General features: G+C 36.3%; 3 protein-coding genes across 8 annotated transcripts in view; 1 reads left to right on the top strand and 2 right to left on the bottom strand.

Annotated features, from left to right (window-relative positions):
- Positions 1 to 11,859, top strand: part of LOC135202916 (aminopeptidase N-like) — a 69,678-nt gene extending 57,819 nt beyond the window's left edge. For 4 of the 6 annotated variants that reach the window (XM_064232373.1, XM_064232372.1, XM_064232371.1 and 1 more), the window contains exons 15-18: positions 3,198 to 3,368; positions 4,902 to 5,045; positions 5,939 to 6,020; positions 9,499 to 11,859. In XM_064232373.1, the coding sequence (XP_064088443.1) occupies positions 3,198 to 3,368; positions 4,902 to 5,045; positions 5,939 to 6,020; positions 9,499 to 9,669 (568 nt within the window). In that variant the 3' untranslated portion in view covers positions 9,670 to 11,859. Of the gene's footprint in view, positions 1 to 3,197; positions 3,369 to 4,901; positions 5,046 to 5,938; positions 6,021 to 7,308; positions 7,388 to 9,498 lie in introns of all 6 variants that reach the window. The other 2 variants (XM_064232375.1, XM_064232374.1) reach the window with 2 other exon arrangements.
- Positions 11,860 to 13,204: 1,345 nt separating this feature from the next.
- Positions 13,205 to 13,798, bottom strand: LOC135202641 (oocyte zinc finger protein XlCOF2-like). The gene has a single exon (XM_064232136.1). The coding sequence runs from the start codon at positions 13,796 to 13,798 to the stop codon at positions 13,205 to 13,207; it is 594 nt and encodes a 197-aa protein (XP_064088206.1).
- A 2,846-nt stretch (positions 13,799 to 16,644) lies between these two features.
- Positions 16,645 to 22,034, bottom strand: LOC135202919 (gastrula zinc finger protein XlCGF7.1-like). The gene is made up of 2 exons (XM_064232377.1): positions 21,898 to 22,034; positions 16,645 to 20,136 (listed from the first exon to the last, which is right to left on the bottom strand). The coding sequence occupies exon 2, from the start codon at positions 19,606 to 19,608 to the stop codon at positions 18,646 to 18,648; it is 963 nt and encodes a 320-aa protein (XP_064088447.1). The 5' UTR covers positions 19,609 to 20,136; positions 21,898 to 22,034; the 3' UTR covers positions 16,645 to 18,645.
- Positions 22,035 to 27,829: the final 5,795 nt, after the last annotated feature.

Below are 27,829 nucleotides of genomic sequence, written 5' to 3'. Positions count from 1 at the left end.
TAAAGTCCGAGATTCGCCTGAACCACCGATAACAATTTTGAAACTCGCGCGCCGCCAACTTAGTAGACTCACCACCATCCTCCTGTTCTCCCATTGGTTCCTGATGCTAGTCACAGCCATGAGATCCTTCTCTCCTATTGGTCAGCATCCCTCCCATCATGCATCTATGTACGTGGTGGCGTGCCTCGGCCACTCGGTACCAGCATCGTTATCGTACGCACGCGGTATTCGTTCGGTCTATCGATTTCGTTTAGTAACGTAAATTCGCTAGTGATTTCGTTGCAGTATATGTACTTTATCGTGTTGTGCGAAAACTTTTTTCTACTTATATGTAGATTATGTACAAGATAATGTAGTCATGGGTCCCAAGAAAATTGAAATTCATGGAAAGAAGTGAATGCTCTCTTTGGAGACAAAGATGGAGATTATCAAGAAGTATAAAGCTGGTATGCAATTGAGTGTGATCGCCAAGGAATACGGCCGAAATCCATCGACAATAGGCACCATCCTTAAACAGAAGGATGTCATCAAAGCAGCTACACCTTCCAAGGGTATCACTATTTTGTCCAGCAAGAAGACCCACGTACACGACGAGATGGAACGGCTGCTTCTTGTCTGGATAAAAGACAAAGAAATCGCTGGCGATACGATAACGAAGACGGCAATCTCCCACAAGGTCAGCGCTGTTTTCGGCGATTTGATTGCGCAGGCGGAAAATGATGGAGGGGAAGGGACATCAACGCAAACCCCAGAGTTCAAGGCTTCGCATGGCTGGTTCGAGAAATTTCGTAAACGGACTGGCATCCATTCGGTGGTGCGGCATGGGGAGGCTGCCAGCTCGGACACGAAAGCGGTCGAAGCATTTAAAAAGACGTTCGACGAGATGATGACCAAGGAAGGCTACAGTTCTCAGCAAGTCTTCAACTGTGATGAGACTGGCCTTTTTTGGAAAAAAATGCCTCGTCGGACGTACATCACGGAGGAAGAGAAGAAGCTACCCGGGCATAAGCCTATGAAAGACAGGCTTACGCTCGCACTTTGTTCAAACGCCAGTGGGGATTGCAAGGTGAAGCCCCTACTGGTGTATCATTCCGAGACTCCTTGAGCCTTCAAGGCCCACAGAGTGCTTAAGGAGAAGCTTCCAGTGATGTGGAGGGCTAATGCAAAAGCCTGGGTAACGAGGCTTTTGTTCACGGAGTGGGTAAATCTGTGTTTCGGCCTGACAGTGAAGAAATTTTTGGAAGAGAAGCGCCTCCCCCTGAAATGTCTGCTGGTGTTGGACAATGCCCCTCCCCACCCTCCTGGCCTCGAGGAAGATATCCTAGCGGAGTATTCCTTCGTCAAGATTCTTTTCCTTCCGCCCAACACCACCCCTCTCCTCCAGCCCATGGACCAGCAAGTGATATTGAACTTTAAGATATCGAACTTTAAGATGCTGTACACGAAACATCTTTTCAAGAGATGTTTTGACATCACTGATACCACAAACCTTGCGTGAATTTTGGAAGGAGCATTTCGACATCGTCATTTGCATCTGACTCATTGACCAAGCTTGGCAGGAGGTTTCAAGGCGAACCTTGAATTCCTCTTGAAGGAAACTCTGACCTGATGCCGTATCCGCCCGAGACTTCGAGGGATTCGACGTGGGCGAAGCTGGTGCTGCAGATTCAGAAACAGTTGACGATCCCGAAACTGTTTCCCAACCAGATCTAGACGAGATCGTTGCACTTGGCAAGTCCATGGGGCTGGTCGTCGACGAGGACAACATCAACGACCTTCTCGAGGAGCACCAAGAGGAGCTTACAACAGATGACCTGAAGGAGTTGGAGGCCATGCAGCATAACGTTGTTCAAGAGGAGTTCTCTAGCAGCGACGAGGAAGAGGAGGACGACCTTATGACAATGGCAGAAATTAAGGATGTTCTAGCCGCTTTTCATAAAGTGCAATCATTTATAGAAAAAAAGACACCCCGAAAAGGCTCACACAGGTCGTATGCTTGCGCAGTTCGATGACGTTTGCCTGAGTCGTTTCAGGAACATTGTGAAAAGTAGGCAGAAGCAATCTTCCTTGGATCGTTATTTTTTAAAGAGGCCTTTAGCATTAGCAGGAGTAAGCAAAAAGGAAGAACCAAGTGATAAAAAACAGAAAGTTGTAAGCAAAAAGGAAAAACCAAGTGATAAAAAACAGAAAGTGGAAAGTGGTGATGAAGTTGAAATTCTGTAAAAAAAAAAAAAAAAACCTACGTAAAGTAAAAAAAAAGTAAAAAAAAAAAAAGAAATTTTTTTTTATTTTAGTTTTTTGCAAAGTTAAGTGTTACAGTTTTGTTAATGTGTTTCGTAAATTTTAGTTTAGTTTTCCTTACATTTTTTTATGTGTTTCGTAAAGTTAAGTGTACGTACGTATCCGCCGTTTGTCCTCCTCTTCCTCTGCCGCCACTTTCGGAGATAGCCTCGCTCGAAAGGTAAGCTTCCACATTTTACCTACAGTATTTCTTGTATACCATGTACACTAATACACTTTATTTACAGGTTAATTTGCATTACGTTATTAAGTTAGGTATTGAATGGTCCAATTTGTTGTAGTATTTCATTGTTTATAGGTCGATTTAGCTTTATTATGAAATTTACTGGGGTGGTTTTGGAGGGCTTGAAACGGATTAGCCATTTTACATGTAAAATGTGGTCCAAGATACGAAAACTTCATGATACGAAGGGCGCCTCGGAACGGATTAATTTCGTATCTCGAGGTACTACTGTAAATCAAAATCACATTGCATAAGCAATCACAGGGATCTTATGGAGATTCTGGTAAAAATTTAATGTCATGAGCTATCAATCTTTTGCTGATCCAAGTTGTATAGTTATTGACAACTATATTTTGTTGAGGTTTAATTATATTTTTTTATGTATAATATGTAGTCCCTTGCAGTCAACTGCTCTGATGAAATTTTCATTTGTACACTTTCAGAATGTAGAATCATTAACCTGATTCTTTGGAATATACGCAGTTGTCATCATTTAAGAGAGAAGTCCTTTCTTGTAGCTTTATTTTAGCAGGCAATACCATCTTGTTTTTGTTGTAAAAAAAATCTTATAAGAAACTACACAGAAAAGTCAGTGGAAAGGTCAGGTCCTTATTAGTACATATGTGTGAATTAGTTTTTTTTTTTTTTTATAACACAGAGCCATTTATTTCAGCATCATCTCTCCCAACCTGAAGAGCGTCGTCTATTGCACAGCCATCTCTGAGGGAGGAGATGAGGAATGGAATTTTGCTTGGGAGCAATACCTCAATTCCAATGTTGCCAGTGAGAAGATGAAGTTACTCAATGCAATGGGTTGCAGCAAAGATGTCTGGATTCTGTCTAGGTAACCAGACTCTTAGATGATGATATGTATTTTAGAATGTAACATTGAAATCAGGCCATATTTTCTAGTTATTATTATTAATAAAGGATTAGTTTATCCAGACCTCTGAGCCTAGTATTTAGGGTCTTTTGATGAGGAAAAGGCTAATTGGAGGGGTTGCTGTGGTAGTGTTTAACACTCGCCCCAGTTTTATACCGACACCTTTTATATAGGTGAGCGAGTCAGAGGTTTCTGACATGTCCAATTTAGCAGTTCTCTGGTACTATAGCAATATTTTACTAGAAATAGTGCTAAAGGAGACATATTTCACGGAGCGACATGGCTGAGCCCAGAAAAGACTCTTCTTGGGCTGTATATTTTTAGGAAAAGTATGGTTTCACTGGTAATTGTTTTCTATAGAAAGAGATTAAACAAATTTCTCTTAGTCTGTAAGTAATTCATTTCCCAGCTGTTTTCACTAACTAATCATTTTTTCTTACTCTAACTCTGTTTTTTCACTCTTGGCTCTCTCTCTCTCTCTTCTTTCACTTGTAAGCAGTCTACTTTGGGGATTTAATAATAAAACCTTGAATCCATTAGTCATTTCTCTGATCTTGTTTTCAGTTTGAGCTAAATTCTTTCTCTTAGAAAAATCGTGCACAGTTGTTTGTTACAAGGGAATAGGAAGCGAAAAAACCATTAAGCGATGAGATTAAGAAATCACAAGTTTATTGAAGCATAAAAGGACATTGCATGATGGGCTGTTTGTCTTTATAAACAATCTTGTTGTGACCTATAGATCTTAAACCAGGTACCATTTCTATTAAAAAAAAAACATTGTACTCATATACGTACCTGTGAGCATTAAAGTAGCAAGGAAAAAGAACAGTTTCACCCTGAAGGAAGTTAGACTAAAGTCCAGAGTATGCTTGAAAAAAGCAGTTTTATATTTCAAATAAAAGGTACCTTACAGCTCAGAGGAAACTGAAGCAGAAAAATAAATATTCTACTTCTCAGCCAAAGCTTTTGTCTGTTATATGTAATTATTAGCAACGTTGTCCTGATTTATTAAAGTATTTCATAAGTGGAGGATATGTATTCATTTAAAAGTGTTTATTTATTTGTCTTTATATTTTTGTCTCAACCTATATGATACCATAGTACATAGCGTTTCTCTCTTTCAATAAGCTGGATATGGTCATTCCATTGTAAATGGCTCTTTATGGATATAGGAGCACTATATTCATAATATTACTCATATTTTAAATTTACTCCTATTAGTTTATTAGAGATTGCATTCCTACCTTGAAGCTCTGTACTTCTTTGACAAAGTTAGTTTTTTTTTTATAATGGAACAAATAACTTTCACTGTTTTCCTTTTTCTTAACTATTATTGGCAATGAGCAGACAAGAGCATTACTTTGCCGATCCTTTGGCAATTGTAAAAATATATCGGTATTTACCATGGAAAGATTCTTTGTTAAATCCCGGCCTTTGGGCTTTCACCACTAAGCGTTGATCCATGATAACATTGAAAATTAATTATTCTTACAGGTATCTGAAAATGGCTTTTACAGCAGATACTGGCATCAGAAAGCAAGATGCTGCTCTGGTCTTTGGGTCAGTTGCACGTAATAAAGTTGGCAGGTATCTAGCTTGGAACTACTTAAAAGACAATTGGATGCGTATTATCGATTAGTAAGTATCACAAGGAAATGTTCAATTCATACAAAAAGTGTCTTCATGTAATATTTTATAAAATAACAGCTTTAGTTCCAAATTATGTATGAAGTACAGGCAGTCCCCGGGTTACGACGGGGGTTCCGTTCTTGAGATGTGTTTTAAGCCGGAACATCATAAAAAAATCCTAAGAAAACCTTACTTTTAATGCTTTGGATGCATTAAAAACTATGTAAACTGCATTCTTATTGCATTTTTCATCAATAAAAACCTTTAAATATTGATTATTTTGCATTTTTGGTGTCATATTTCTTCTGCCAGATCAGCGTTTGTAGGCGTTGTAACCCTGGAACATGCATCGTAACCCTGGAAATAATTTTTGATGAATATAATTGAAAAGTGCCTTAACCTCGGATTGTCGTAAGCCGAACCCGTCGTAAACCGGTGACTGCCTGTATTATGAAAATTATTTTTTACAAAATTCTCTATGTAATATTTTGTGTAGTCAAGATTCCCCTTTACAGTTTTTCAAACATTAGAACACGTACGTACTTTATTAAAGAAATTTTTTATACAGTACTTTGTGAATTGGAAGCTTCATTTAACAGATTTTATAAGATACTGAACAGTATAATATTAGGGGAATTAGGGTCTTGAAAAAGATTCTTGCTTTATAGGCTTCATATTTTTTGGAATAGATTTTTACTGTCATAATTCGAATAGATTTTTACTGTCATAATTAAGAAACTGTTGATGTATTACAGTAGCAGACAAAGTACAGGTTCAAAAATAATATGTATACGTATATAGTAAAATATATATTTTGAGAATTGCTTTGTACTGATCTGTAAGGCTAGCCAGGCTAAGATAAGGGTTTCAGAAATGTCAGTAAAAACTTCCATTACTTACAGCTATGGATCAGGGTTGTTTGGTGTCACACGAATCATCCAGTCTGCAACTGAAAAATTCTCCACAGAGTTGGAACTGAAAGAGGTAATGGAGACCAACTGAATAACCCTCTTATATTTCATCTGTAGTGTTGAGCAGTATTGGTCACCAAACATACGGTTCTCTCAATTTCCAATACGTGCATCCGTGGTACACTTTGTCACTCAATACTACAGACATCTTACTGCTGTGCCCTTTCTCTTCCACAGGTTTAAAAGGCAATTCTTTTAATCCTTCTCCTTTTCCATATCTGTGAAAGTATGACTTTTGATCTTGTTTTTATATCACGGTACAGTTGACCCCTGGGATTCGCAGGGAATAGGGACCACAACCCCTGCGAACAGCTAAAATCTGCAAATACTTGACACCCTTCAAAAAATGCTTATAACTGCCCATTTTGATAGTTCAAACACCAAAAACCTCCTCTAAAAATGCTTATATACCTGCCTATTTTAATAGTTTTATCTTAAAAAATGTAGTCATGAAAATAATATGAAAGTACAGTAATTAGTGAATATTTCACTATGAAAAATTCTGCAAATAGACGGGGGTTGACTGTGCATGTGCTGATTTCTTCTTTTCTTCCCTTAGGTTTACATATTACGCTTGCCAGTTTTGCTGCTTAATCATTTTTCTCACAGGTTTGTGCAAAGACTGTAGCAGTCTTTGTCACATTGTTTTGGTTTTATCCACAGGTTTACACATCTCTATACATCATTACCCTGATTTCTTTTTGAAGTTCATAACCAGATTTCACTATCTTGTTGTTGTGCTCAGTATGTTCACAGTTTTATGCAAATGCTTTTTTGTACTTATTTCTTGGGTGTTTTCCTTCGAGCATTCAGTATATTGCACACAGATACTGAATTAGCCCCTTCTGCTTAATCGCGTCGTTCCCCATTTTTTTAAACTCACAGATTTGGTAGCATGCTGTAATAACCACCCGTCCAAAACAAATCTTCTTTCACAGGTTTACATATTTGCCATTCGTGCTGGTATACTGTTTATATCCTACTTTTTCTAGTTTACAGATTTGCTTTTTCACTACTTTGGACTAATCAGGTTCCCTCCAGGTTTGCAAACATGTTCATCATTGCACTGGGATCTTTCTCCTCTGGATGAACAGTAGATGCTTGCTTTGCATCTGGTTTATGTTATAAAGGTTTTGCCTTCAGGAGCTGACACCTGCTTTCTTAAGAAGACAGAGATCTTGTCTTGTAGACCATCTGGCTTCTAGTTACTACCTGCTTCCTCTGCTACACATTTACCTGGATAGTCTCTTTGCACCATAGTACTTGCTAACTCTTTATTTTATATTTTTTACTCATGACAGTTTTGGAAGTTTACCAGAATTAATAACAATTTTGGAGGTTGTAAGCGCGTCTTTCAATACAGAGCAAGATAAGAAAGAGGTATTATCGCTGTTCATATCTTGGGTTTGGGGACTTATTTCAAGCATATACGTATTCTAACTCATAGATTTTAGATCGCTTGGCCTATAAATGCTTTGTGTAGTGGAATGATATGTGCATGTACATTGGCAAATATAGTCTGTATTTCTGTTATGGTAATTTCAAACTTACATGGCTTGGTTTTTTCTATACATACTTCTGTACTATACTGACACATTATCAGTTTTAATATTCTTACATCAGGTTTTTCTGATGGGGTTAGATGTGTTATGAGTTCTCTCCATTCTTTTCCTTTCTTGTGTATTTCCTAATTTCAAAAATGGCCTTGGAATCTGTGCGTTTTATGTTCTTTGGGCTTTGCTACTGCTCGTTTTCCTGACTCTTTTTCTCCCCTTCTTGCTGAGAATCTGTCACATTTTATTTTATGGCTCATTTCATACAGAATTGTCTTTTATTTTACATTCAAATGTGGATTCTTGCATTTGGAGGAGATTGTCCATATATTTTTTATGCAGAACTGTATAGTACTGCACAGTACCTACTTTGGTATATATATTTGTGATGAGTAAGTATGCATGAGTATGAGGCTGAAATAACACACTGCAGTCAAAAACAAGATACATTCTTCCCAGGATGTAAAATTGTTCGGTATACAGTTTTTCCACTGATATGATATTTGCTGTGTAAGACCAAATTTTGAAATATACATGCTCAGAAAGTTGTACACGCTTATGTAGCTCAGCTGTACAAGTAAATTTGTAATTATTCTTGGGGCCATTATTAAGAATGCTGGACAATTTATTAGAGATCCTTGCAGTGAATTAATAGTAAGTGACTTGCTCTGTGGTGAATGGCCTGCCAGGTATGAGTGTGGTGCTAAGAAGAAAAAGTGCATTGTACTCAGAGCTGGAAGTTATGTATTAACAACACTTATGATGAATGGCCACATAAGACTCTCAGACGGAAAGAGGGCAAGGGATTTGATAGTGAGCTTTGCTTGGATTTGATATGAGTTAAGCTATGTATGCTATCTTTATGTACTGTCTTTTTTGTTGTATACCTTATATGAATTCAATTTTACTTAAGCCCAAAAATCATTCATTCATTTAGAATGACTTTTGTTTGCCTTGATTGTCACCCTATATTTTATATGTTAAATGTGGTTGAATACACAGGTTTTGGCTGTACTGGTGGTCATGGAGGAATGTGACCCTGTTTCATACGCAGGGCCAGGTAGCTTTTTATGTGTGACATAGAGTAAAAATAGTACCATATGTATACAGTGAAAGAGTACCTGTACAGTATGTCCAGCTCCCTAACTTGAACTGTTTTCACAAGTAACTTGGTCTTGAGAACACGATCCAAACTTAAATTAAGGAAAATAAGTCCACTAGTCTTTAATGGCTTCCCTTGTTTCATAAACTCCAATTTGCTAACTTGAAACTTAACAGAATCTATTTGTGGCTTTTATTTGCATGCTAGTTGTCTTACATTGGGATGTACAGTACTATTTGTTAGACTTTTTAACGCAATTCATTTGCACAGTGATTTGAATTAAGATTTTTTCAAGGTATTGTAATGTAAAAATTCTTGGTTATTTCTGGCATCATCTGATATGTATTCAAAAGTTGAGGCAAGTGACTCAAGATAAAGTCAAAACGTAATTGGTCTTATTGTTGTTGCATTCATAATATAATTAATCTAATTTTAGCTGTTAATACAATGTTGTCAAATTTTTAATGGTATACATACTATAAATACACCAATTTACTCCTCTTTTGACACAGGTGAGTGACAATTCTGGTTGAAGACTTTGTGTCTGATTATATGTTTAATTAATCCCCATTATGAAGATTACTGCAACACATTATATATATATATATATATATATATATATATATATATATATATATATATATATATATATATATATATATATATATATATATAGATATAAATGTGTAAGTGTGTACATACGTATAGTACACATGTGCACTCCCATATTATATAACTGCTTTGGAGTTAGCCTTAGTGTGAAATATTTAGTCGGACCTTAGATGTAGTCCAGCACTACAAGATGTAGAGATGCTAAGAATTTCTTCTTCTTGCAGCTGAAGATGTTTAAGGAGGAATACAAAGACCAGTTGAAAACAGCCGCCAGGGCTGTTGATCAAGCAATTGAAAAGACATCAAATAACATCAAGTGGTTTACAAGAAACTATGATGTCATCACAGGGTGGCTGGAAAGCAAGAGTTACTCCAGTAGGCTCCGTAGGGATTAGATTGAATGAAAAAAGATTTTGACTGGAAAATCTTTCGATGTTCTGTTGAATTTTTTTTAAAATAGAGCTATTTTTTTAATGTTCTTGCCTTATTTCTCATATATTAGAAGGATTTTCAGCACATTTTATAAGATACAAATCCTTTTTTTTTTTAAGTACTTCAGATTTTATATATACTTGGAGGTCTATGTTCTCCTTTTCATTGGTCAGGAATTGTAAGAGCATTTCTGATTGATCAGAAAACATGGGAGTTGGATCTAAAAGCTCAGTTTTTAGTACTTAATATAGTTATTATAGAATATATCTGATTTTAAATAGTGTATTTTATTACTGAAATAAAATCTACATGCAATACAAAAACTTGTATAGTAGAGTACAGTACGTACTTATGTCCATAGAAAAAAATCCATATTATAATTACTGTACTGTATTTTGTGAATGACAGATACACCTTTTCACCTTAGAGGAAGGTACAGTTGATTCAGTGGGAGAGATTGAAGTCTTGCCTTTGATTTGGGATTAACCAAAACTTATTTAACTCGTAATATTAACGAAAATTGTCATGATAATTCAATTTACTGTAAGGTATTTTACATTTTGAAGATAGAATACTTTACATTTTAATTTCAGCAAAAGAAATACATTTTAAACTTCAGCAAAAGAAATATATTTTAAAATGATGTAGTTTTATGGTTTTCATCGTAATCAAGGAATTTAGTACTACACAGTGGTCCCCCCGTATTCGCAAGGGATGTGTGAATAGCTGGAACCCCTATGAAAATGCTGAAAACGGCCTATTTTGGTAGGTAAAACTCAAGAAAAACCCACTAAAAATTTTTATACCTGGTTTTTTTAATAGTTTTATCACAAAAAGTGCATTTTATGATGAAATTGAAAAAAAAAAGCTGGAATTTCTGGATATTTATCATAGAAAAATACCGCAAATAGGCGAATTTCCCATGAATAATGGGTAGATACGATCCAGAGAGAAATCCGTGAATCCATGAGTCCACAAATATGGGATATGAGGGCCCACTGTATTTTGATATTTCATGTACAAACAAGTGTTAAAACATTTTGCAACAGCTTTATCCATCCGGGTAACAGAAATGAGGATCATAATATAGTACTTCTAGTACAACATTTGAAATTTTAAGAATACAGTAAAACTATATTTATTTATTGTTGTTGTTGTTATTGTTGTTGTCATTACTAATATTATACCAAAATATATAATTAGTTGGAATGGGGGAATGAATTTGTAGTGACGAATGTATCCGTCGAAAGCAACATTTTAAAGAGGTACATCATTGTGAAATAGTTTCCTATATTCTTTTATATTCTAAATATAATTTGGAAGAAGAGGAATTGTAAATACCAATATGTATATCAAGTGCAGTTTTCATCTAGGTTTTAAAAATCTTTAATGTAATTTAATTTTAATGTCAAAATTTGGCTTGTGGTCTCCCTGTTCTCCTCTTCACTATTGCAAGATTTTTCCATTTCCATCCTGCTTCTATTATGTTTGCTATCTTGATTTTTTATAGACAAGTTTATCACTTCTTTTGGGCTGAATTACACTTTTTTTCAATACTACTGCAGACTTGAGAATTCTTCTACGTACCGATTTGTCATTCCTTTACTTCCTACATTATGTATCTTCTTCCTTGGGGCATAACTGCTGCTTTATGGGGAGAAGGGTTGATTGTTTGGGAGCACATCTTGGAAGTGATGGATTTCTATGAAGATGAGGATACCAATGTTAGAATGTTTTACATTTTGGACTGGTCATTTGACCTAATGAAGGTATTTTCAACTGGAGGCTTTTCTTGATCAAGTCCATCCAGCATTTTGAAAATGTGATGATGATGATGATATGAGCGCATCATGTTTGTGTACAATGATTTGCACCTGCAGTACTGTGCTGTGCAGACCTCCACAAGGGGTTAGGATGAATTCAGTTTTTTTTTTTTAATTACTGTACATTTGATGTCATGTTTATGACAGGGAAGAATTTTTCAAAGTGAAAACCTTGAAAGGAAATTAAGAAGAAATGTGCTAGTGAGAAGTATGATTTAAGGTATAAACATATCAGTGGATTGAATATACAGTATTTTGTATTTTACATGTACTAATGAATCCAAATGTAAATAAAATGTGAAAAAAACACTGTATGATAGTGATATTGAAGGAGATGTTTCCTTTACCTACTCACTTTTCCTGTGTGTGTTTTTTTTATCTTGCATCATCATTACATTATGCCAATGTGTCACATTTCCCTCTTACATAGCTGTACAAGAGATGAGTACTCTCCAAAGCCATTTGTCTTGTGCAGTTATTGCCTGAATACTTATCTTATCCAGGTCTTCATCTATTCATTTTCTACATGTCTTTCAGGCCTTTGGTAATGTCCATGGTCCTTTTACTTGCAGATTGAAGATTGCCTGACATGTTGATTTATCTAACATGAAGCCAAATTGACAAAGTTGATTTCTAATACTTTTTCGCAGCCTTATGTGCAGCACCGTCTCCTACATTTTTATAGCATACTCTTCTTTCTCTATATTTTTCACATCGTAAGGTGTCGCCTCTCCCATCAGATTTCATTTTTGTCATAATCCCTTTTGTATCCTTGTCCTCTTCACGTCTCATATTTTCCTTTTCTTTGTTGCATATGCTGTATGACATTGTTGGTTAGCTCATCAATGACTGGGTCTTAGGCTGCCAAATCTCTTTCATTTCCCAAAAGTCGCAGACCTTTTCCACTTGTATTCTTTTCAGGGGCTCTCCTAACATCTTTAGGTGTCACATTTTCTGTTCTTCTCTTTTCAAGTCAACATATTTCAGCTTGTGTTTATTCTCTTTGTTGAGTAGATTTCTCCAGAAATTGCTGCCACTATTCCATTATGCCTTTCTTTGTTTATCACATGTTTGACCTCTTTCCTTGTTCACTTCGCTGTCCTAAACAAAGATTCTCTTGCTTCCCTCTAATGACTTTATATCACCTCTTCTCTTCTCCATCCTCTTACCTGATGGGTCTCTTTTCCATCATTTTCCCTTTTGTATAGTGATATTCTACCATCATGTCTGGACTTTACACTTCATACTTATGTTGCCCATTGTAATCCTTTGTATTCTTCTGAAAGGCATTTACAGATATACTATACAAATACTCTTTTATTTTCAGCCTTACACATAAAAGGTTTATCACGACCTTGTTGTGCATCTGATTATTCATATTAGATCAGCTGTTTTTCCTTCTTTCCTTTCTTCAAAAATGAGTCATGCTTCTCTGAAAATGTGCTTCCATCCTGCTTGAGTTGCCATACTTTATTATGGGTATTCTTTATATAAAGTCAGGAATGGTGCTTTCTCTAATGTGTCAGCTGAATGATTATAGTGTTGTTTTAATTAACTTTAGATTTGTGAAGTAAATTTTTTAGAAAATATGCCTTGCCTCTTTCCCTATGGTTTCTTTTCTGTGTAAACTTGTCTTTCGTTAATGTCATCGTAAAGAAAAGATTTTCTCATAATCTCAAGCATGAACCTTCAGGTGAATTGTAAGATCATGTTCTAGAGAAAATTTTTTCCCACATTCTCTACATGCAAATGACATCCCAACTGAGTGAATCTTTCCGTGCGATATCAGTCCACTTTTCCGAGTAAAAGCTTTCCCACACTCTCTGCATGTGAATGGCTTTTCTCCTTTGTGAGTAGTCATATGGTTTGTCAGAGTATTTTTTAGTGAAAATGCTTTCCCACATTCACTGCACATAAATGGCTTCTCGCCAGTGTGAATCCTCATATGATCTCTGAGAATGGGCTTTCGAGAAAATTTCTTCTCACATTCTACGCATGTGTATCGCTTCACTCTCCTGAGAGCCCGACGAAGTTCCACAGAAGATGGATTCTGACTTCTAGTGCCTCTGGCTGACTTCACTCCAATGCATTTCCACATATGATTTTTGAGATGTCTTTTTAGGGCAAATGCTCTTGTACCACAGATTGTGCATGGAAATGGTTTTTCTCCAGTGTGAGTCAGCATGTGCCCACTAAGGTGACTTTTCTGAGAAAAGGTCTTCCCACATTCTGCACAAGTGAATGGTTTTTCTCCAGTATGAACCTTCATGTGCTTTGTAAGGTTACCTTTCTCAGAAAATGCTTTCTTACATTCTCCACATCTGTATGGCTTCTCCCCATTATGAATTCTCATATGAACTGTGTTGGTAATTCCTAGAAAACGTTTTTCCACATCGTTGGCATCTAAAAGGTTTAGCTCCAGTTTGACCACTATTCTTTTCTTCTGTATCAACTTCCATTTTGCATTCTGGTAATTCCTTATCGTTCATTGCCATATCAATTTCACTTGAATATTTCTTATCACTTTCATCATACTCATATTCCTCTGGCTCTGTCTTGACATCAATGAATGGACCCAAAAACAAGGAGCTTTCATTAGTGGCCTCACTACAGTCAAACAAATCATGATTAATTGGAGGGGGAGATAATGAATCTTCCATTTCCTTTTTCAAAGGAAATTCTACTGAAAATTCTGGATTCATTATTGTTTATTCTTTACACATATTCAATATTTCATTATTTACAATGAACAGCAAGCTGAAGTCAAACTGTTCTTTATATAAAAAAAAAAAAATCTTGTATATAGTACAATTATCTGTTGTTTGTCAGAATTTGACTTTTTTACTTTTTACCACTGCTCTGTAAGTTTGCTTTGCATTTTGGTGCAATCCTCAAGAATCTTACCCTATTTCAAAATATAATAATAATAATAATTTAAGACAGTTGAAGCATGAGCCAGTATATATTTCCTTCCAAACCAGTTTTAAGTTTCCTGCAACTGAAGATATTCTATTTAACAGAGACCTTCCTTATGAAATGCCTTTTCAAAAGATGTCTATTGAGATCCTATAGGCCAACTGTATCACACTGTAACAAATCAAATGCTTGAATTTTTCCACTGAGTACATAACGACCGGCAGAAATGACACAAGGCTGTTCTAAAATGACAATTTGTTAAATGGAAAGCTAACACAAAAGAGCTTATAAATATTTCCCTGAGAAAATGTCTAGTAAAGTAAGTAAAATTACAATACTTTCTAGAATTACAACCTCATTTCATTGTTGGTGTCATAAAACTACTATTTAAAACTTGGTTTTTTTAAAGTTTCAAAGTAATGGTAAAATACTGTCTGTTCCACTGTAACAGGTAATGGTAACACTACTATATCATTTAAAACTCCATATACTTCTAACACCTTGATGACAAAAATTGATGAAGGCTTGTGGAGAGTGGGGGGGGAGAATCTGAAAGGATAGATAGCAATGCAGTTAGGGACCGTAAGATAAAAAGTAAAATAATGCTCTAAGTTAAATTCAAAAGGTTCCAATAAACCTCTCAGGCTGTCTTAGTGATCACTAACATTAATCTTATATAGTATTAATTCAACTGGACCAAGCATTTTCCACACACAAGATCAAAGGATCCCTGAAGTAATCATATACATAGTAGTAATTATTATATAATCCACATATTCATATATCCCGTTCAGAACCATAAATCTTCCTAGATTAAAAAAAATAAGAATACCATATCAACACATCAAAAGCCCGTGAACAGAAATTTCTCCTAGAATTTATGTATTCTATTCAAAAGTTGACTACAGCTTTAAAACTAATATAGGCAGTCCCCAGGTTATGACGTGGGTTCCGTAAGCCGAAAATCTTCGTAAGCCGGAACATCGTCAAAAATCCTAAGAAAATCTTACTTTTAATGCTTTGGGTGCATTGAAAACTATGTAAACTGCATTCTTATGGCATTTTTCATAAAAAAAACCCTTCAAATATTGATTTTTTTTGTATTTTTGGTGTCATATTTCATCAGCCAGATGAGCGTTGTAGGCGTCGTAACCCTGGAAATAATGTCTGATGAATATAATTGAGAAGCGTCGTAACCTCGGAACGTCGTAACCCGGGGACTGCCTGTATCTTCTTTGGGGAAGATATGTGCAGTGAAGGTTGGTTTCCAATTATTATGACCTGAGTAGTTGTTATTAACCCAAAACAGGATGTAGGATCACTTGGTCTAAGTTGGAAATTTTTCCTTTCTAATAAGATGAATGATGACAGTGTTAAGAACGGTATGAAGACTATGAGCAATAAGAAAGTGAAATGTGAGTGCTATCCACCAAAAAGGTATTTTGATGTCCCTGACATAGAAGGAAACATAACTCATGTGGTCTAAGTGAGACCCGGTATGATCTAATCTTAAGAAAGGTGGTTTTTCTTTTTTGAAGAGACATAAGCCCTCTAGAGAGCTTCTTTGCAACAGTAAGCTACCATACTTTTAGGACCTGGTCAATGGGGACTGGAGAAGAAACACAAAGAGGTTTGTAGTGAGATTTTATAGACTTAGTGGGCTTGAAGCATCTTCCAACAACTCTTGCACACAAGAGCATATCCTTCATCACCATCCATGAAGATTGTAAAGAAGGTATGGCGATGATTTCCAAGTACAGGCAGTCACAGGTTTAAGGCAGTAATTCCATTCCTTAGACCATGTTGTAAACCAAAAATCATCGTAAACTGGAACATCATCAAAAATCCTAGAAAAACATTACTTTTAATGCTTTGGGTGTATAGAAAATTATGTAAACTGCATTTTTACTGAGTTCTTCATAAAAAAAAACTCAAAATTTTTATTCTGCTATTTTGGAGCCATATTTCTTCCATTGGATTGGCGTCATAAGCCTGGAACATTTGTCATAAACCAGCAAATCGTTTCTGAAAAATATATTTGAAAAGCATTGTAGCGTCGTAAACTGGGGACTGCCTCTACTCTCCTGGGGAAAACAAAAGGCTTGCTGATTCCTGGTAAAATTGACTAGTATTCCACTGACACATTTAGAATACAAGGAAGCCAAGAGGAAGGAGAATTGTTTGAAATGAAATTCCACAACAATGCAATCTTTATTTTTTGATAAGGAATATCACAAATGTATGGAAAACAAAGTTCACAGCCCATTAAACTGAAAATTGCATTTACGTATATCTATTCCTTTTCAAAGTCTTAAAAGAGGAGCCTCAGTTTTGCAGACAGTGAGACCCAGTCCATAAGTAACATCTGGTAATGACCTCAAATTAAATTTGTACAAACATAAACTTCTTCAAAATAATTTTTATTCCTTACAAAATACTACCTATACTGCTTTGCACAAGAGGTCCTTGCTCTTTATCACCCCTTGCTCAATTGTTAAAACAATTTTGTAAAGGAAGTTCAAAGAGAGAGAACTCCCCCAAAATAGCGTTATTAGCCTATTGGCCATTTAGACAGTAAAGTTAGTCTACAAAAAAAAAACAGAAACTTTATTAACACAAAAAATTTTCAATCTGATGTATAAAAGGTTTTGATGTAGGGAAAACCTATTTTTGGTAGCAGCTGTGCATCCTCAAAGGAGTTAAACCTTCATGGTACCCCCAAGCTCCATGAGACTGAGACAGACCTACCAATCTCAAAGAATTCTCTCGTAGTTGATCTCAGCCAGAATTGTGCTTGTTGGCAGAGTGATAGAATATCAAAGACTCAGGAAAAGAGTGCTCTATTTCATGTCCTCAGCAGTTACCTCACTTCTCCCTTTATCATATGGCAACAGCATATATGTTGGCTATTTTCCTCATTGCCTGCCAAGTCTTTACACAGTCTCATGCATTTTTGTCAGGGAAAGTCGGTGGGTTTGAGCACTCACAATGGCTATCAAAAAATAGGTTACTACTACTATGGCTTAGCTCCTAATAAATAAATCCCAGCAACTCTGATAAATTTTTGGTCCATAGTATCGTCACAGGTTATCAACCATTTTCTTTATTTTGTATACCCATTAGGGTTTGGCTATAGAGAACAGGAAAAAAACTAAAAAACCCTACATACATATTATTCTTTGTGGTTCTAAGGTGACTTACCTAATTATGTAGGATCTGGCTGCATACTTATTGCACATTCCCTGACAATATCTCAACATGACCACCACTCTCATGGCAAGTTTCAGATATACATTCCACAGAGAAATCTGTGAATAGGTGAATCTGTGAATCCAGAACACAATTTTGAAACAAATACCGTGGATATGCGAACACTAAGACATACTAGAGTGTAATGAGGAAAACAGCTGACATCTTGTCTGTGTAAGTAGGATGAAAGGAAAGCTGAGGTAGATGCTTTGGACAGGAGACAGAGCCCTTTTGCCCACCCCTTTATATTCTATCACTGTGCCAACAAGCACAATTCTTTGAGACTGGTTGGCTTGACTAATGGGGCCTAAGGAGACCATGAGAGTGAACTCTTTTGAGGATGAACAGCGGTAACACTACAAAAATATACTACTTCTTAGTCTGGTATATTCTTAGATTCCAGTTTTACCAAGAGAAGTTTCCAGAACTATTGCTTCACCGCACAACATTTTCCCTCAGTGAGAGTGCCTGGATTCCCTGGTACCTGCCCTTTACATTTTGTATTCTTCTGAAGGGCATTTATATACATACATATTATACTAAATACTGTTCTCCATTTTTTAGCCTTACACATAAAAGGTTTCTCGTTAACTTGGTGTGCATCAATTATTCATATTAGATTGACCTTTTTTTCCTGATTTCCTCTCTTAGCAAATGCTTCATGCTTCTCTGAAAATGTTCTTCCACTCTACTCAAATTGCCAGTCTTTTTTAAGGGTATTCTCTTAATGTTCTTTATTTAAAACCAGGAATGGTGCATTCTCTGTTACATGTCAGTTGAATCCTTATACTCAGTTTTAATCTTTATCAGATTTGGGCAGTAATTTTTTGGAAAATATGCCTTGCTCCCTTGCCTATGGCTATTCTCCAGTGTAACTGCTTCATGAGTACACATAGTATCTTCTAATGAATTGTAAGATCACATTCCTGGGAAATTTTTTTCCCACATTCTCTACATGCAAATGACATCCCTGATTGTATGAATCTTTCTGTGAGATGTCAAACTACCTTTCCGAGAAAATGATTTCCCACACTCTCTGCATGTGAATGGCTTTTCTCCTGTGTGAGTTCTCATGTGATTTGTGACAGCATTTTTTTGTGAAAATGCTTTCCCACATTCACTGCACGTAAATGGCTTCTCTCCAGTGTGAATCCTCATATGATCTCTGAGAATAGGTTTCCGAGAAAATTTCTTCCCACATTCTACGCATGTGTATCGCTTCACTCTCCTGAGAGCCCGACGAAGTTCCACAGCAGATGCATTTTGATTTCTAGTGCCTCCAGCTGACTTCCCTCCGGTGCAAATCCTCATATGATTTTTTACATGACCTTTTAGGGCAAATGCTCTACCACAGACTGTGCAAGGAAATGGTTTTTCTCCAGTGTGAGTCAGCATGTGACCTCTAAGATGAATTTTCTGAGAAAACGTTTTCCCACATTCTGCACAAGTGAATGGCTTTTCTCCAGTATGAACCTTCATGTGCTTTGTAAGGTTACTTTTCTCAGAAAACGCTTTCTTGCATTCCCCACATCTGTATGGCTTCTCCCCATTATGAATTCTCATATGAACTGTGAGTTTATAATTCCTAGAAAACATTTTTCCACAAAGTTTGCATCCAAAAAGTTTCGCTCCAGTTTGCCCACTATTCCTTTCTTCTGTATCAACTTCCATTTTGCATTCTGGTATATCCTTATCGTTCATTGCCATATCAATTTCACTTGAATATTTCTTATCACCTTCATCATGCTCATATTCCTTTGGCTCTGCCTTGACATCAATGAATGGACCCAAAAACAAGGAGCTATCATTAGTGGCCTCACTACGGTCAAACAAATCATGATTAATTGGAGGGGGAGATAATGAATCTTCAATTTCCTTTTTCAAAGGAAATTCTACTGAAAATTCTGGATTCATTTTAATTTCTTTTTTACACAGTTCCAATATTTTATTACTTACAATGAACAGCAGGTTGGAAGCCTAACTTTGTATTTTATATCCAGAAAAGTGGCACATATAGATCATTTATACTTATCAAAAATTTTTAGTTTTCATTTTCTTATCTCCTTTTTCTTTTTTCTTCTTTTATTCTGACCATTACCCTGTGAGTATGCTTTGCATTTACGCTTGTTCCTCATGAATCTTCCCTCATTTCAAAATACGTATAATAACAAGAAGGTACTGCTATGACATACGCCAGTCTACAGTATATTTCCTTCCAAACCAGCTCTAAATTTCCTACAACAGGAGATTCAGTTTAACAGATACCTTCAATTTGAAATGCATTTACAAAATATTTTCTAAGTTTCAAAGTAATGGTACAAAAATTACTGTCTCTTCCAGTTCAACAGGTAATTGTAACATTATTTTTACCATTTAAAACTCACGTACATCTAGCACCTTGATGACAGAAACTGATGATGCTTTGTTGGAGTGGGAGAGAATCTGAAATGAAAAATTGCAACAGTTAGGGAACATAATACAAAAATGTAAAAAAAAAAAAAAAAGGGACTAGGTTAAATTTATGAAGTTCCAATGAACCTCTTAGGCTATGACTATAGTTGGTGTCAGCTGATCTCTCATTTGAATATGGTCTTCATTAACAATTTGTCAAGGCAACATTGCTCATATTGGCTGCTGACTGGCTTGATTTCATCTTATTCAAATCTAAACAAAGACGTACACTTTGAATTCCTACCAAAGCATTTATTTATATGGAAGACACGGGACTATATACACAAGCGATGCAAAAATAACTTAAATGATATATATGTCCTTTTTAGTTACTAGAGATATAGTACCTGGGCCATTACGATATAAAAACTAAGTATGTAGTACTATTGAGAAATATTGGTAAATGCATATATGAACTAAAAACCAGAGAAGGAAGGCCATAGGAAATTATCTAACCTGACGTTCAGATTCAGAGTTTCAGGTGAAACTGAGCTGCTATCCTAACCAAACCCAACCTAACTGGCAGGGGGGTCCTGTACCCTCACACCGTCGTAACCCAGCGACTAAAGATCTGTTCAAACATGTGCTTCGGCACTGGCTTTAACCTAACCAAGCAAACCAAAACCTAACCTACCCTCGAATACTGTGTCCTGACCTTACTAAACCCAACCTAACCTTACTTAAGGTACCGTGCCCTGACCTGGCTGGTGGGTGGACTACCCCACCTATCGTAACCCAACTCAAACAGTAGGTCCAAAACTTCATTGTTCAATACACAATGTTAAATGCAAAGAATGAGAATTGCTCCTCTTACCTTGCTCAAAATCATGGCTGTCCGACCATGAGGGAACCAACTTGGGCTTCGGTGCAGCAATCGGGAGTTCATGTGAGAAGTGCTTGGTCTGAGTCTGGGTCTTATTGGTTTCAGCCAGGAAGATAAATTATAGGTACATGGGGATGTCGGCCAGCTTTTGAGCGAACTGACTACCTACGAGGTGAGAGGAGCACCACACAACGGCCATCTCAAGAATTATGGGAGAAAGGTGCTGTGTGGCACCGTTCACGTCAACTTACCTAGTTCCACCAGAAAAAGTTGCGTTCTATCGATCGGCAAAGTGACATGAATTGGTTAGGTGTTACTTTCCAGGTAGATTTCTGCAGACTGAAAAACTTTTATTCTATGCAATTTGTCATTTAGATTTATTACTATTAATGAGACGTTGGTGCGTCCCGTGGATATAGGTAGGTACAGGCACCCCGTTTCCTATGAGCTATTGCGTTGCCAGACGCATGATCATGGCTAACTTTAACCTTAAATAAAATCAAACCTACTGAGGCTAGAGGGCTGCAATTTGGTAGGAATGTTTGGTGATTGGATGGTGAATGATCAACATATCCATTTTCAGCTCGCTAGCCTCAGAAGTCTTTAAGATCCGAGGTCGAACAGAAAATCGAGGACAGACAAAGCGCGAACAGACAGACAGACAAAGCCATCGCAATACATAGGCTAGTAGTAGTTGTCTTCTACACAAAACTAAAAAGAAGCAATCGTATGCCATAGACAGGAGATCGAAGTCGTAAATTAAATGGGGTAAAATACCAAATTAGCCTAGACACTAGACACGCGAAATGTGGGGTGCACGGAACTATGTTTGTGGAGGTGTCCTTAGGAACCAGGTTATATCGGATCTGACTAACAAAGGCTTCATTAGATTACTGCTTTTTTAAAACTCTGAACTCTCGGTTACTCACCTTAGTTAAAAGGTCTTTGACGTTCGTTCCCTTATTAGCAAATTCTATTCTCTTAAACACTTGGGGATGACTGCAGCTGTGACGCTTAAAAGTAGTAGTAGTAGTAGGTGGGATGTGCCTTTGAAACGGCTCCCTTGCTTCTTTTATTCCTCCTATGTTTGTGTTTGCTTGAGTTTCTTCTCTCTGAAATACCACATTTCTTTTATAAAATCTTTCCTATTCTCCACTTCCTCCCTCATTAGTACTACCAATAAGAGTATATTTGCTACTAATTCCTCTTTATTTTCTTGATATGGTTGCTGCATAAAGCTATATCTATTTCTAATTTCACTGTATGCTGGACAGTAAAGTAAGAAATGTTCTAAATTTTCATTTTTTTTATCCTATTTCTATCATTTAATCCTAGTATACCTAGTCTGGCCCTACTGATCAGCATTGTTTTTTCAGTGTTATCATACCAGATTTCTTCTCTTATGTTTTCTTTATATTTTCTGTAGATTCTTAATGTTGACTTTTCATTCATTTCTTTCTGCCATATTTTTCTGTCGCAATTGTTTATTATTTCTCTTAACTGTTTGTCTTTAACTGCTTCAATTTTACTTAAGTTTATGTTTAGTTCTTTCATATACTCTTTTACTTGCATTATCCAGGTTTTTTGTTTTGTTTTCATACTGATCCATTGTTATCTCATATAGGAGCCTATTTCCACCATTCTTCGGTGTATGTTTCAGGTAGAATAGTTTATTCTTGATATCTCTAGATTGGCAGGAAGAGGCCCCTATTTCAGATCTTAACGCACAACTTGCTGTGTAACTTGGCGCTTTCAAAATTGCTCTATATACTTTATTGTCTATCTTCTGAAATTCATTTATTGTTTACCTGTCAAGTTTCATGGCTTCCATCGCATACATGAATGAAGGCATCGCTAGTCCTTTCCAGTACAATTTTCCTATTTTTACTCTGCTACAGCTTTTATTGATGACTGCATTAGCCATATTTGCCATCTGCTTTGCTTTAATTTGGGCTCTTTTTATCTGTTCTCTGAAGCAGTCTTTCATGTTGTTGATTGTTACTCCTAGGTATTTAATATTCTTAACTATTTTTATTCCTTCTATGTGCTCCATATTCTCCACATCATCGATACTGTACCAGTCGTTGTATATTAGTATGTTACTCTTGTCCTTGTTTATGTTTAGGCCAAATTCACTTGCGATTTCCATTAGGGTTTTTATTGATTTTGTTATTTCTTCTAGTGTGTGCCCTAGTATTAATCCGTCGTCTGCATATAATAGTGCCACTATCCTTATTACTTCATTTCTAAAACCTTCTGTTGTATTTTCTAATTTTTCTATTATCAGATACGTTATTAATAGAAAGAATATGGTTGAGCCATTGCATCCCTGTCTTATTCCATTAGTTACATTTTGTTCTTTTTGTTCTGTATTATTGAGGCATAGGCTTGTTACATCATTTGTATATATCTTTGCGACTGCATTTAGCCTATATTTCATCATGACCTCAATGAGCTTTTTCCTATTAACTGAGTCAAATAAGTCAAATGCTTTTTGGAAATCTATTGATACTACAAATAATGGGTCCTTTCTTCTGTACGTTTCTTGTATGCAGTATTGTAAGATATATAAATTATCGATTCCTCTTCTTTGTGTGGTAAAGCCTGATTGCAGTTCATTCATTTTTCCTATACTTCTAATATGTTTTTCTATTTTGGTTCTCAGGATCCCCATGAAGATTTTATATGATGCATTTGTTAGAGCAATTGGCCTTAGATCTTTGACTGTGGGATTTTGTTTTTTGGGCGTAAGTGTTGTTTTTTATTTAAACCAGCTTTTCTGCGTTTTCCTGCCTTTCAGTATGTTATTTAAACATTCTGCCAATTCTTTTTTAAGGTTATTACTTTGTAAGAGTAATTTGAACAGTACTGGCTTCATTCCATCTGGTCCTGGTGCTTTATTTGTCTTCATTTTCTCAAGTTGATTTTTTACATCTTCTGTTATGTTGATTTCTTCCATGGGTCTAATCTCTGTCTCTGTTGGGTCATACACTCCATGCATATGTTCCCTTAAAGATATATGGCATTTCATCTGCTGTCCTAATCTTTTCACTATTTCTTCCATTTCATGTTTGTACTGTTCTTTCTTGCTTTCATTCCATATCTCTCCTATTCTGTTTTCTTCTTTTTGGTATATTGTTTCCCAGAATTTTACCAGGGTTTCGTCCTTCATCTCTTGCTTATTTTCATCGAATATTCTTATCCATTCTTTTTCTGATGTGGTCTTTCCTCTCAGCACGTCTATATATTCCCAGATTTTCCTGTGTCTGTTTTTATCATTCATTATCTCATTTCTAATCTTTTCTTCATATTCTTCATATGCTTTCTTTATTATTATCTGTACTTTTTGTTTTTGTTTAAGATATGCTTCTTCATAGTATCTTTTTTCTTCTATTCTTGTGGCTTTTCTTTTAAATTTGTTATATATCCTTCTTTGGCTTATTTCTTTCTTTATTTCTTTGGTGACCCATACTGGTTCTATTTCTTCTTGCTTTCCTGTCTTTAACCTTCTTTTGATTATCTTCTCTAGGTTATTTGTTTTTGCTTCACTCATTGTTTCTTCCAACTGGGTTAGATCTCCTTTTCTGTCTTGTTGGCTTACTATATACTCTATATATTCAAGGTATTTCCTGGTAGACTCTTCTGTGACTTTCAAATATTTTATTTCTTTTGTTTCATTTCTGAATGTTTGCCTTACTTTAGTGTTCATTTTGAATTGGACCTTTATGAGGTGGTGGTCTGATAGATCATATTCATAATTTCCCTCATCTATCTCCATACATTCATAGTTTTTATACATATTTTGGTTGACTAGGGCAAAGTCTATAGCACTGTTCTGATCTCCTCTACTCCAGGTTATCTCTCCTTTGCAGCTGGGATCTCCATTTAATAGCGTTAGGTCATATTTTTCCATTAGGTCCATAACATATTTTCCATTTTGGTCAAGTTCTTGTGACCCTATGAAACCTAAATGTCCATTGAAATCCCCAAGGACTATCACAGGCAGGTCTGTGGATTTTTCTATGGCTACATGTAAGGCGCTTATTATTCTTTTATTTCTTTCTTTATCACTAGTTGACATGTAGACCAGAATTATGTTGAATACTGCTGTTCTATAATTAACCTTTACTATTAGCATGTCTTTGTGTTCCGACTTTTATTTTTCCACCTGGATCTCTCCTTTGGTTCTATACATTATTAGTAGGCCTCCTCCTTTGGTGTCGTCTTCATCTCTCATTGAGTCTACCACTCCGATGCTTGTTGGGAATAGTCATTTTTGCTGTTTAAGGTGTGTTTCTGTGATGCACATAATTGTGTTTTCTTTTGTTATCTCCACTAGTTCGACTATTTTTGCTTTTGTCAGTCCTTGGGTGTTTATAAGCTTTATTTCAAGATTTCTTGATATATCTTCTGTCTTGCTCACTATTTTTTTACTTTCTCTATTTACAAAATTGCTTCTACCATCTAACCATTTATCCATCTTTTGCAAACCACTTTTTTCCTCTAGGTCTAATAGTCTAAGATTGTTACTAAAGTTACTTCCTTCACCTACCTGCCCTAAACTAATTTCCCTTCTTCTGCTTCCTTCCTCATAGCTCTTATCATTACTACTAGATATTCTATTTTCTCCTAACTCTAAATTATTTATACTCATAAAAATATTATTACTCCCTATCTCTAAATTATTTACAATTCTATCTACTTTACATTTTCCTACCTCTAACTCATTTACACTTCTAACAATTCTTTTGTTTCTATCTATATTCCCCTGGACTTCCTTTTTAGAGCATTCTAGTCGTCTGAATGGTGGTAGTATTAGTAGTAGTAAGAGAAGGTCAGTTTCCATGAAACGGTTCCCCTTTTCGTTCTCTTTTGGCATTGCACTGAACTTTGTTCCATTTTCTCTAAAGTACATATGTTTTAGGCAGATTCTTTTTCTTCTTTTATTAGCTTTTCGTTTCACCTTTATCCCCCTGACATGGCTGGCTGCTGCTACACGAATCTCAACCTGTTCCCAGTTACTGTAGTATGAACTACGTAGTCGATTGGGCTACTTAATTTACGATAAAAACACTTAGCATCTTTTCCCCATTGACCTTTTCTTGTCATTGACCTTTATTGTGCTCAGTTTGGCTCTGTCAAATTGAACACACTGGTATTGCCCTTATATTCCCTGTGGATTTCCGTGTTGACTGTTCATGACTTCTTTTCCTTGCATTTATAAAAAAAAATCTTTTATCGTTTCTTTAAAATGATTGTCTACAGTCCCTTCTGTTCAACTTAAACTTAAGTTTAACACCTTAACATTCTCTCTATTTGGCAAAATTTAGGATGCTCTTTGGTTTTCGTACTGGTCTAGGGATTAGAATATAAAATCAAGGCCAAAGACCAGGCACTGGGGCCTCTGAGATCATTCAGCGCTGAGGGGAAAATGAAGAGGACGAAAACATCGCAGTTGCGTGATGGAACAATCATTAGGAGAAAAAGATTATGAATGGAATTAGAGAATTAGGGATGAAAGGTGTTGCAGCTAGGAGCCGATGGGACGTAATATTCTATAATATCCTGTCGAGTCAAAAAAGGTTTGAAAAATCCGAAGAGTTATTCACGTTATACAAATCCTGAGATACTAGGAAAGGTCACAGACTCACAGTAGTGTCACTAGAGGTCACTGCTGACCTAGTGATCATGCATGGTTGTAGTATCTCCAAGATTATGCAATCATGCAAAATTTCAAGTCTACCGGACGAGGAGAACTGGTCGAAAATCGAGTTACAAGATTTGACTGTCGGGCCAGTAGACGTGGCCTTGACTTTTAGCATCATGCAACAGAAAACAATTATATTTTGTTGTCAGTCTTACTTCCTCTGAAAGAATGAATCAAGATACAAGGCGCACCAGACCACCCAATAATTGTATCCCACCCGTCAGCCATAATTATGCTTTTACCCTGCAGTTTACAATTAATCACCATTACGACTTCTCAAAGCGGGACTAGGGGGACCTACATAAAAGAAGAGTAATGTTTCTAATAAAACTTCTATATTTTGCCAATCTATTTTTGCCTTACAATGATCTCATCTGGAAAATAGGTCGCGATGGAGGTTAATTTGTTGGAACGTGCACTAGTGAAAATGCATCTAGTCATGTAGCGAACATACACATACACCTGTGTGTGTGTGTGTGTGTGTGTGTGTGTGTGTGTAATCTAAAACGAAATAAAAAAGATGAATAGAGAACCAAATCATCTCATTTTTTTTATTAGGCTATTACAGAGTTACAATGGGTCTTCAGTGAGCTGTTGAAGGAGAATTCTACGAAAAGTAAACCTGTAATTATGGTGAAATGGTGAAAACACGAAGGCGAGGAGTCAATGAGAAGGGCGCCGAATTCAAGCCATTCACCTGAAGGGACGAGTCAAGAGGATGGCAAAATATGGAGAATGTCCGAGCTCCCAAATGGTAACTAACATCCCTACAACATTAGGACGTGTCGTCTTGACCCTCTCTTATATCTTACCTCCTTTTCCGACCGTGTGGCCACGCGAGCAGTAATATCATAGTTTAAACATTCGATATTTGCTTCTTTTGGTTTTTTACAAAGAAAAAAATCTTGAATAATGGAAATGATAACAGAAGAAGAGACTACGGAAAACGCAACTCTGTAGTACCATTTCATTGCAACGTGAGAGGACGAGTGGCGGCAGTGCCCGTCTTTTACTCTCTCTCAGATAAGGAGCAGGACATGCGGACATCCGGTACAGATCGAGGGTGTTCTGAACTCGGCCCGTCCTCATAAGAATAATAAAAAAACAGATATAGATGGTGAGCCAGTGACGGACGTTGCTTCGTTGTTTTTTTC

Source organism: Macrobrachium nipponense, chromosome 33 (genome assembly GCF_015104395.2).
Source record: "Macrobrachium nipponense isolate FS-2020 chromosome 33, ASM1510439v2, whole genome shotgun sequence".
NCBI classification, from domain to species: Eukaryota; Metazoa; Arthropoda; class Malacostraca; order Decapoda; family Palaemonidae; genus Macrobrachium; species Macrobrachium nipponense.
This window is presented reverse-complemented; position numbering and strand designations above follow the sequence as displayed.

Coding starts and splice junctions, on each gene's coding strand:
- LOC135202919 (XM_064232377.1), bottom strand. CDS start 19,608: ATGAATCCAGAATTTTCAGTAGAATTTCCTTTGAAAAAGGAAATTGAA.
- LOC135202641 (XM_064232136.1), bottom strand. CDS start 13,798: ATGAAGGTTCATACTGGAGAAAAACCATTCACTTGTGCAGAATGTGGG.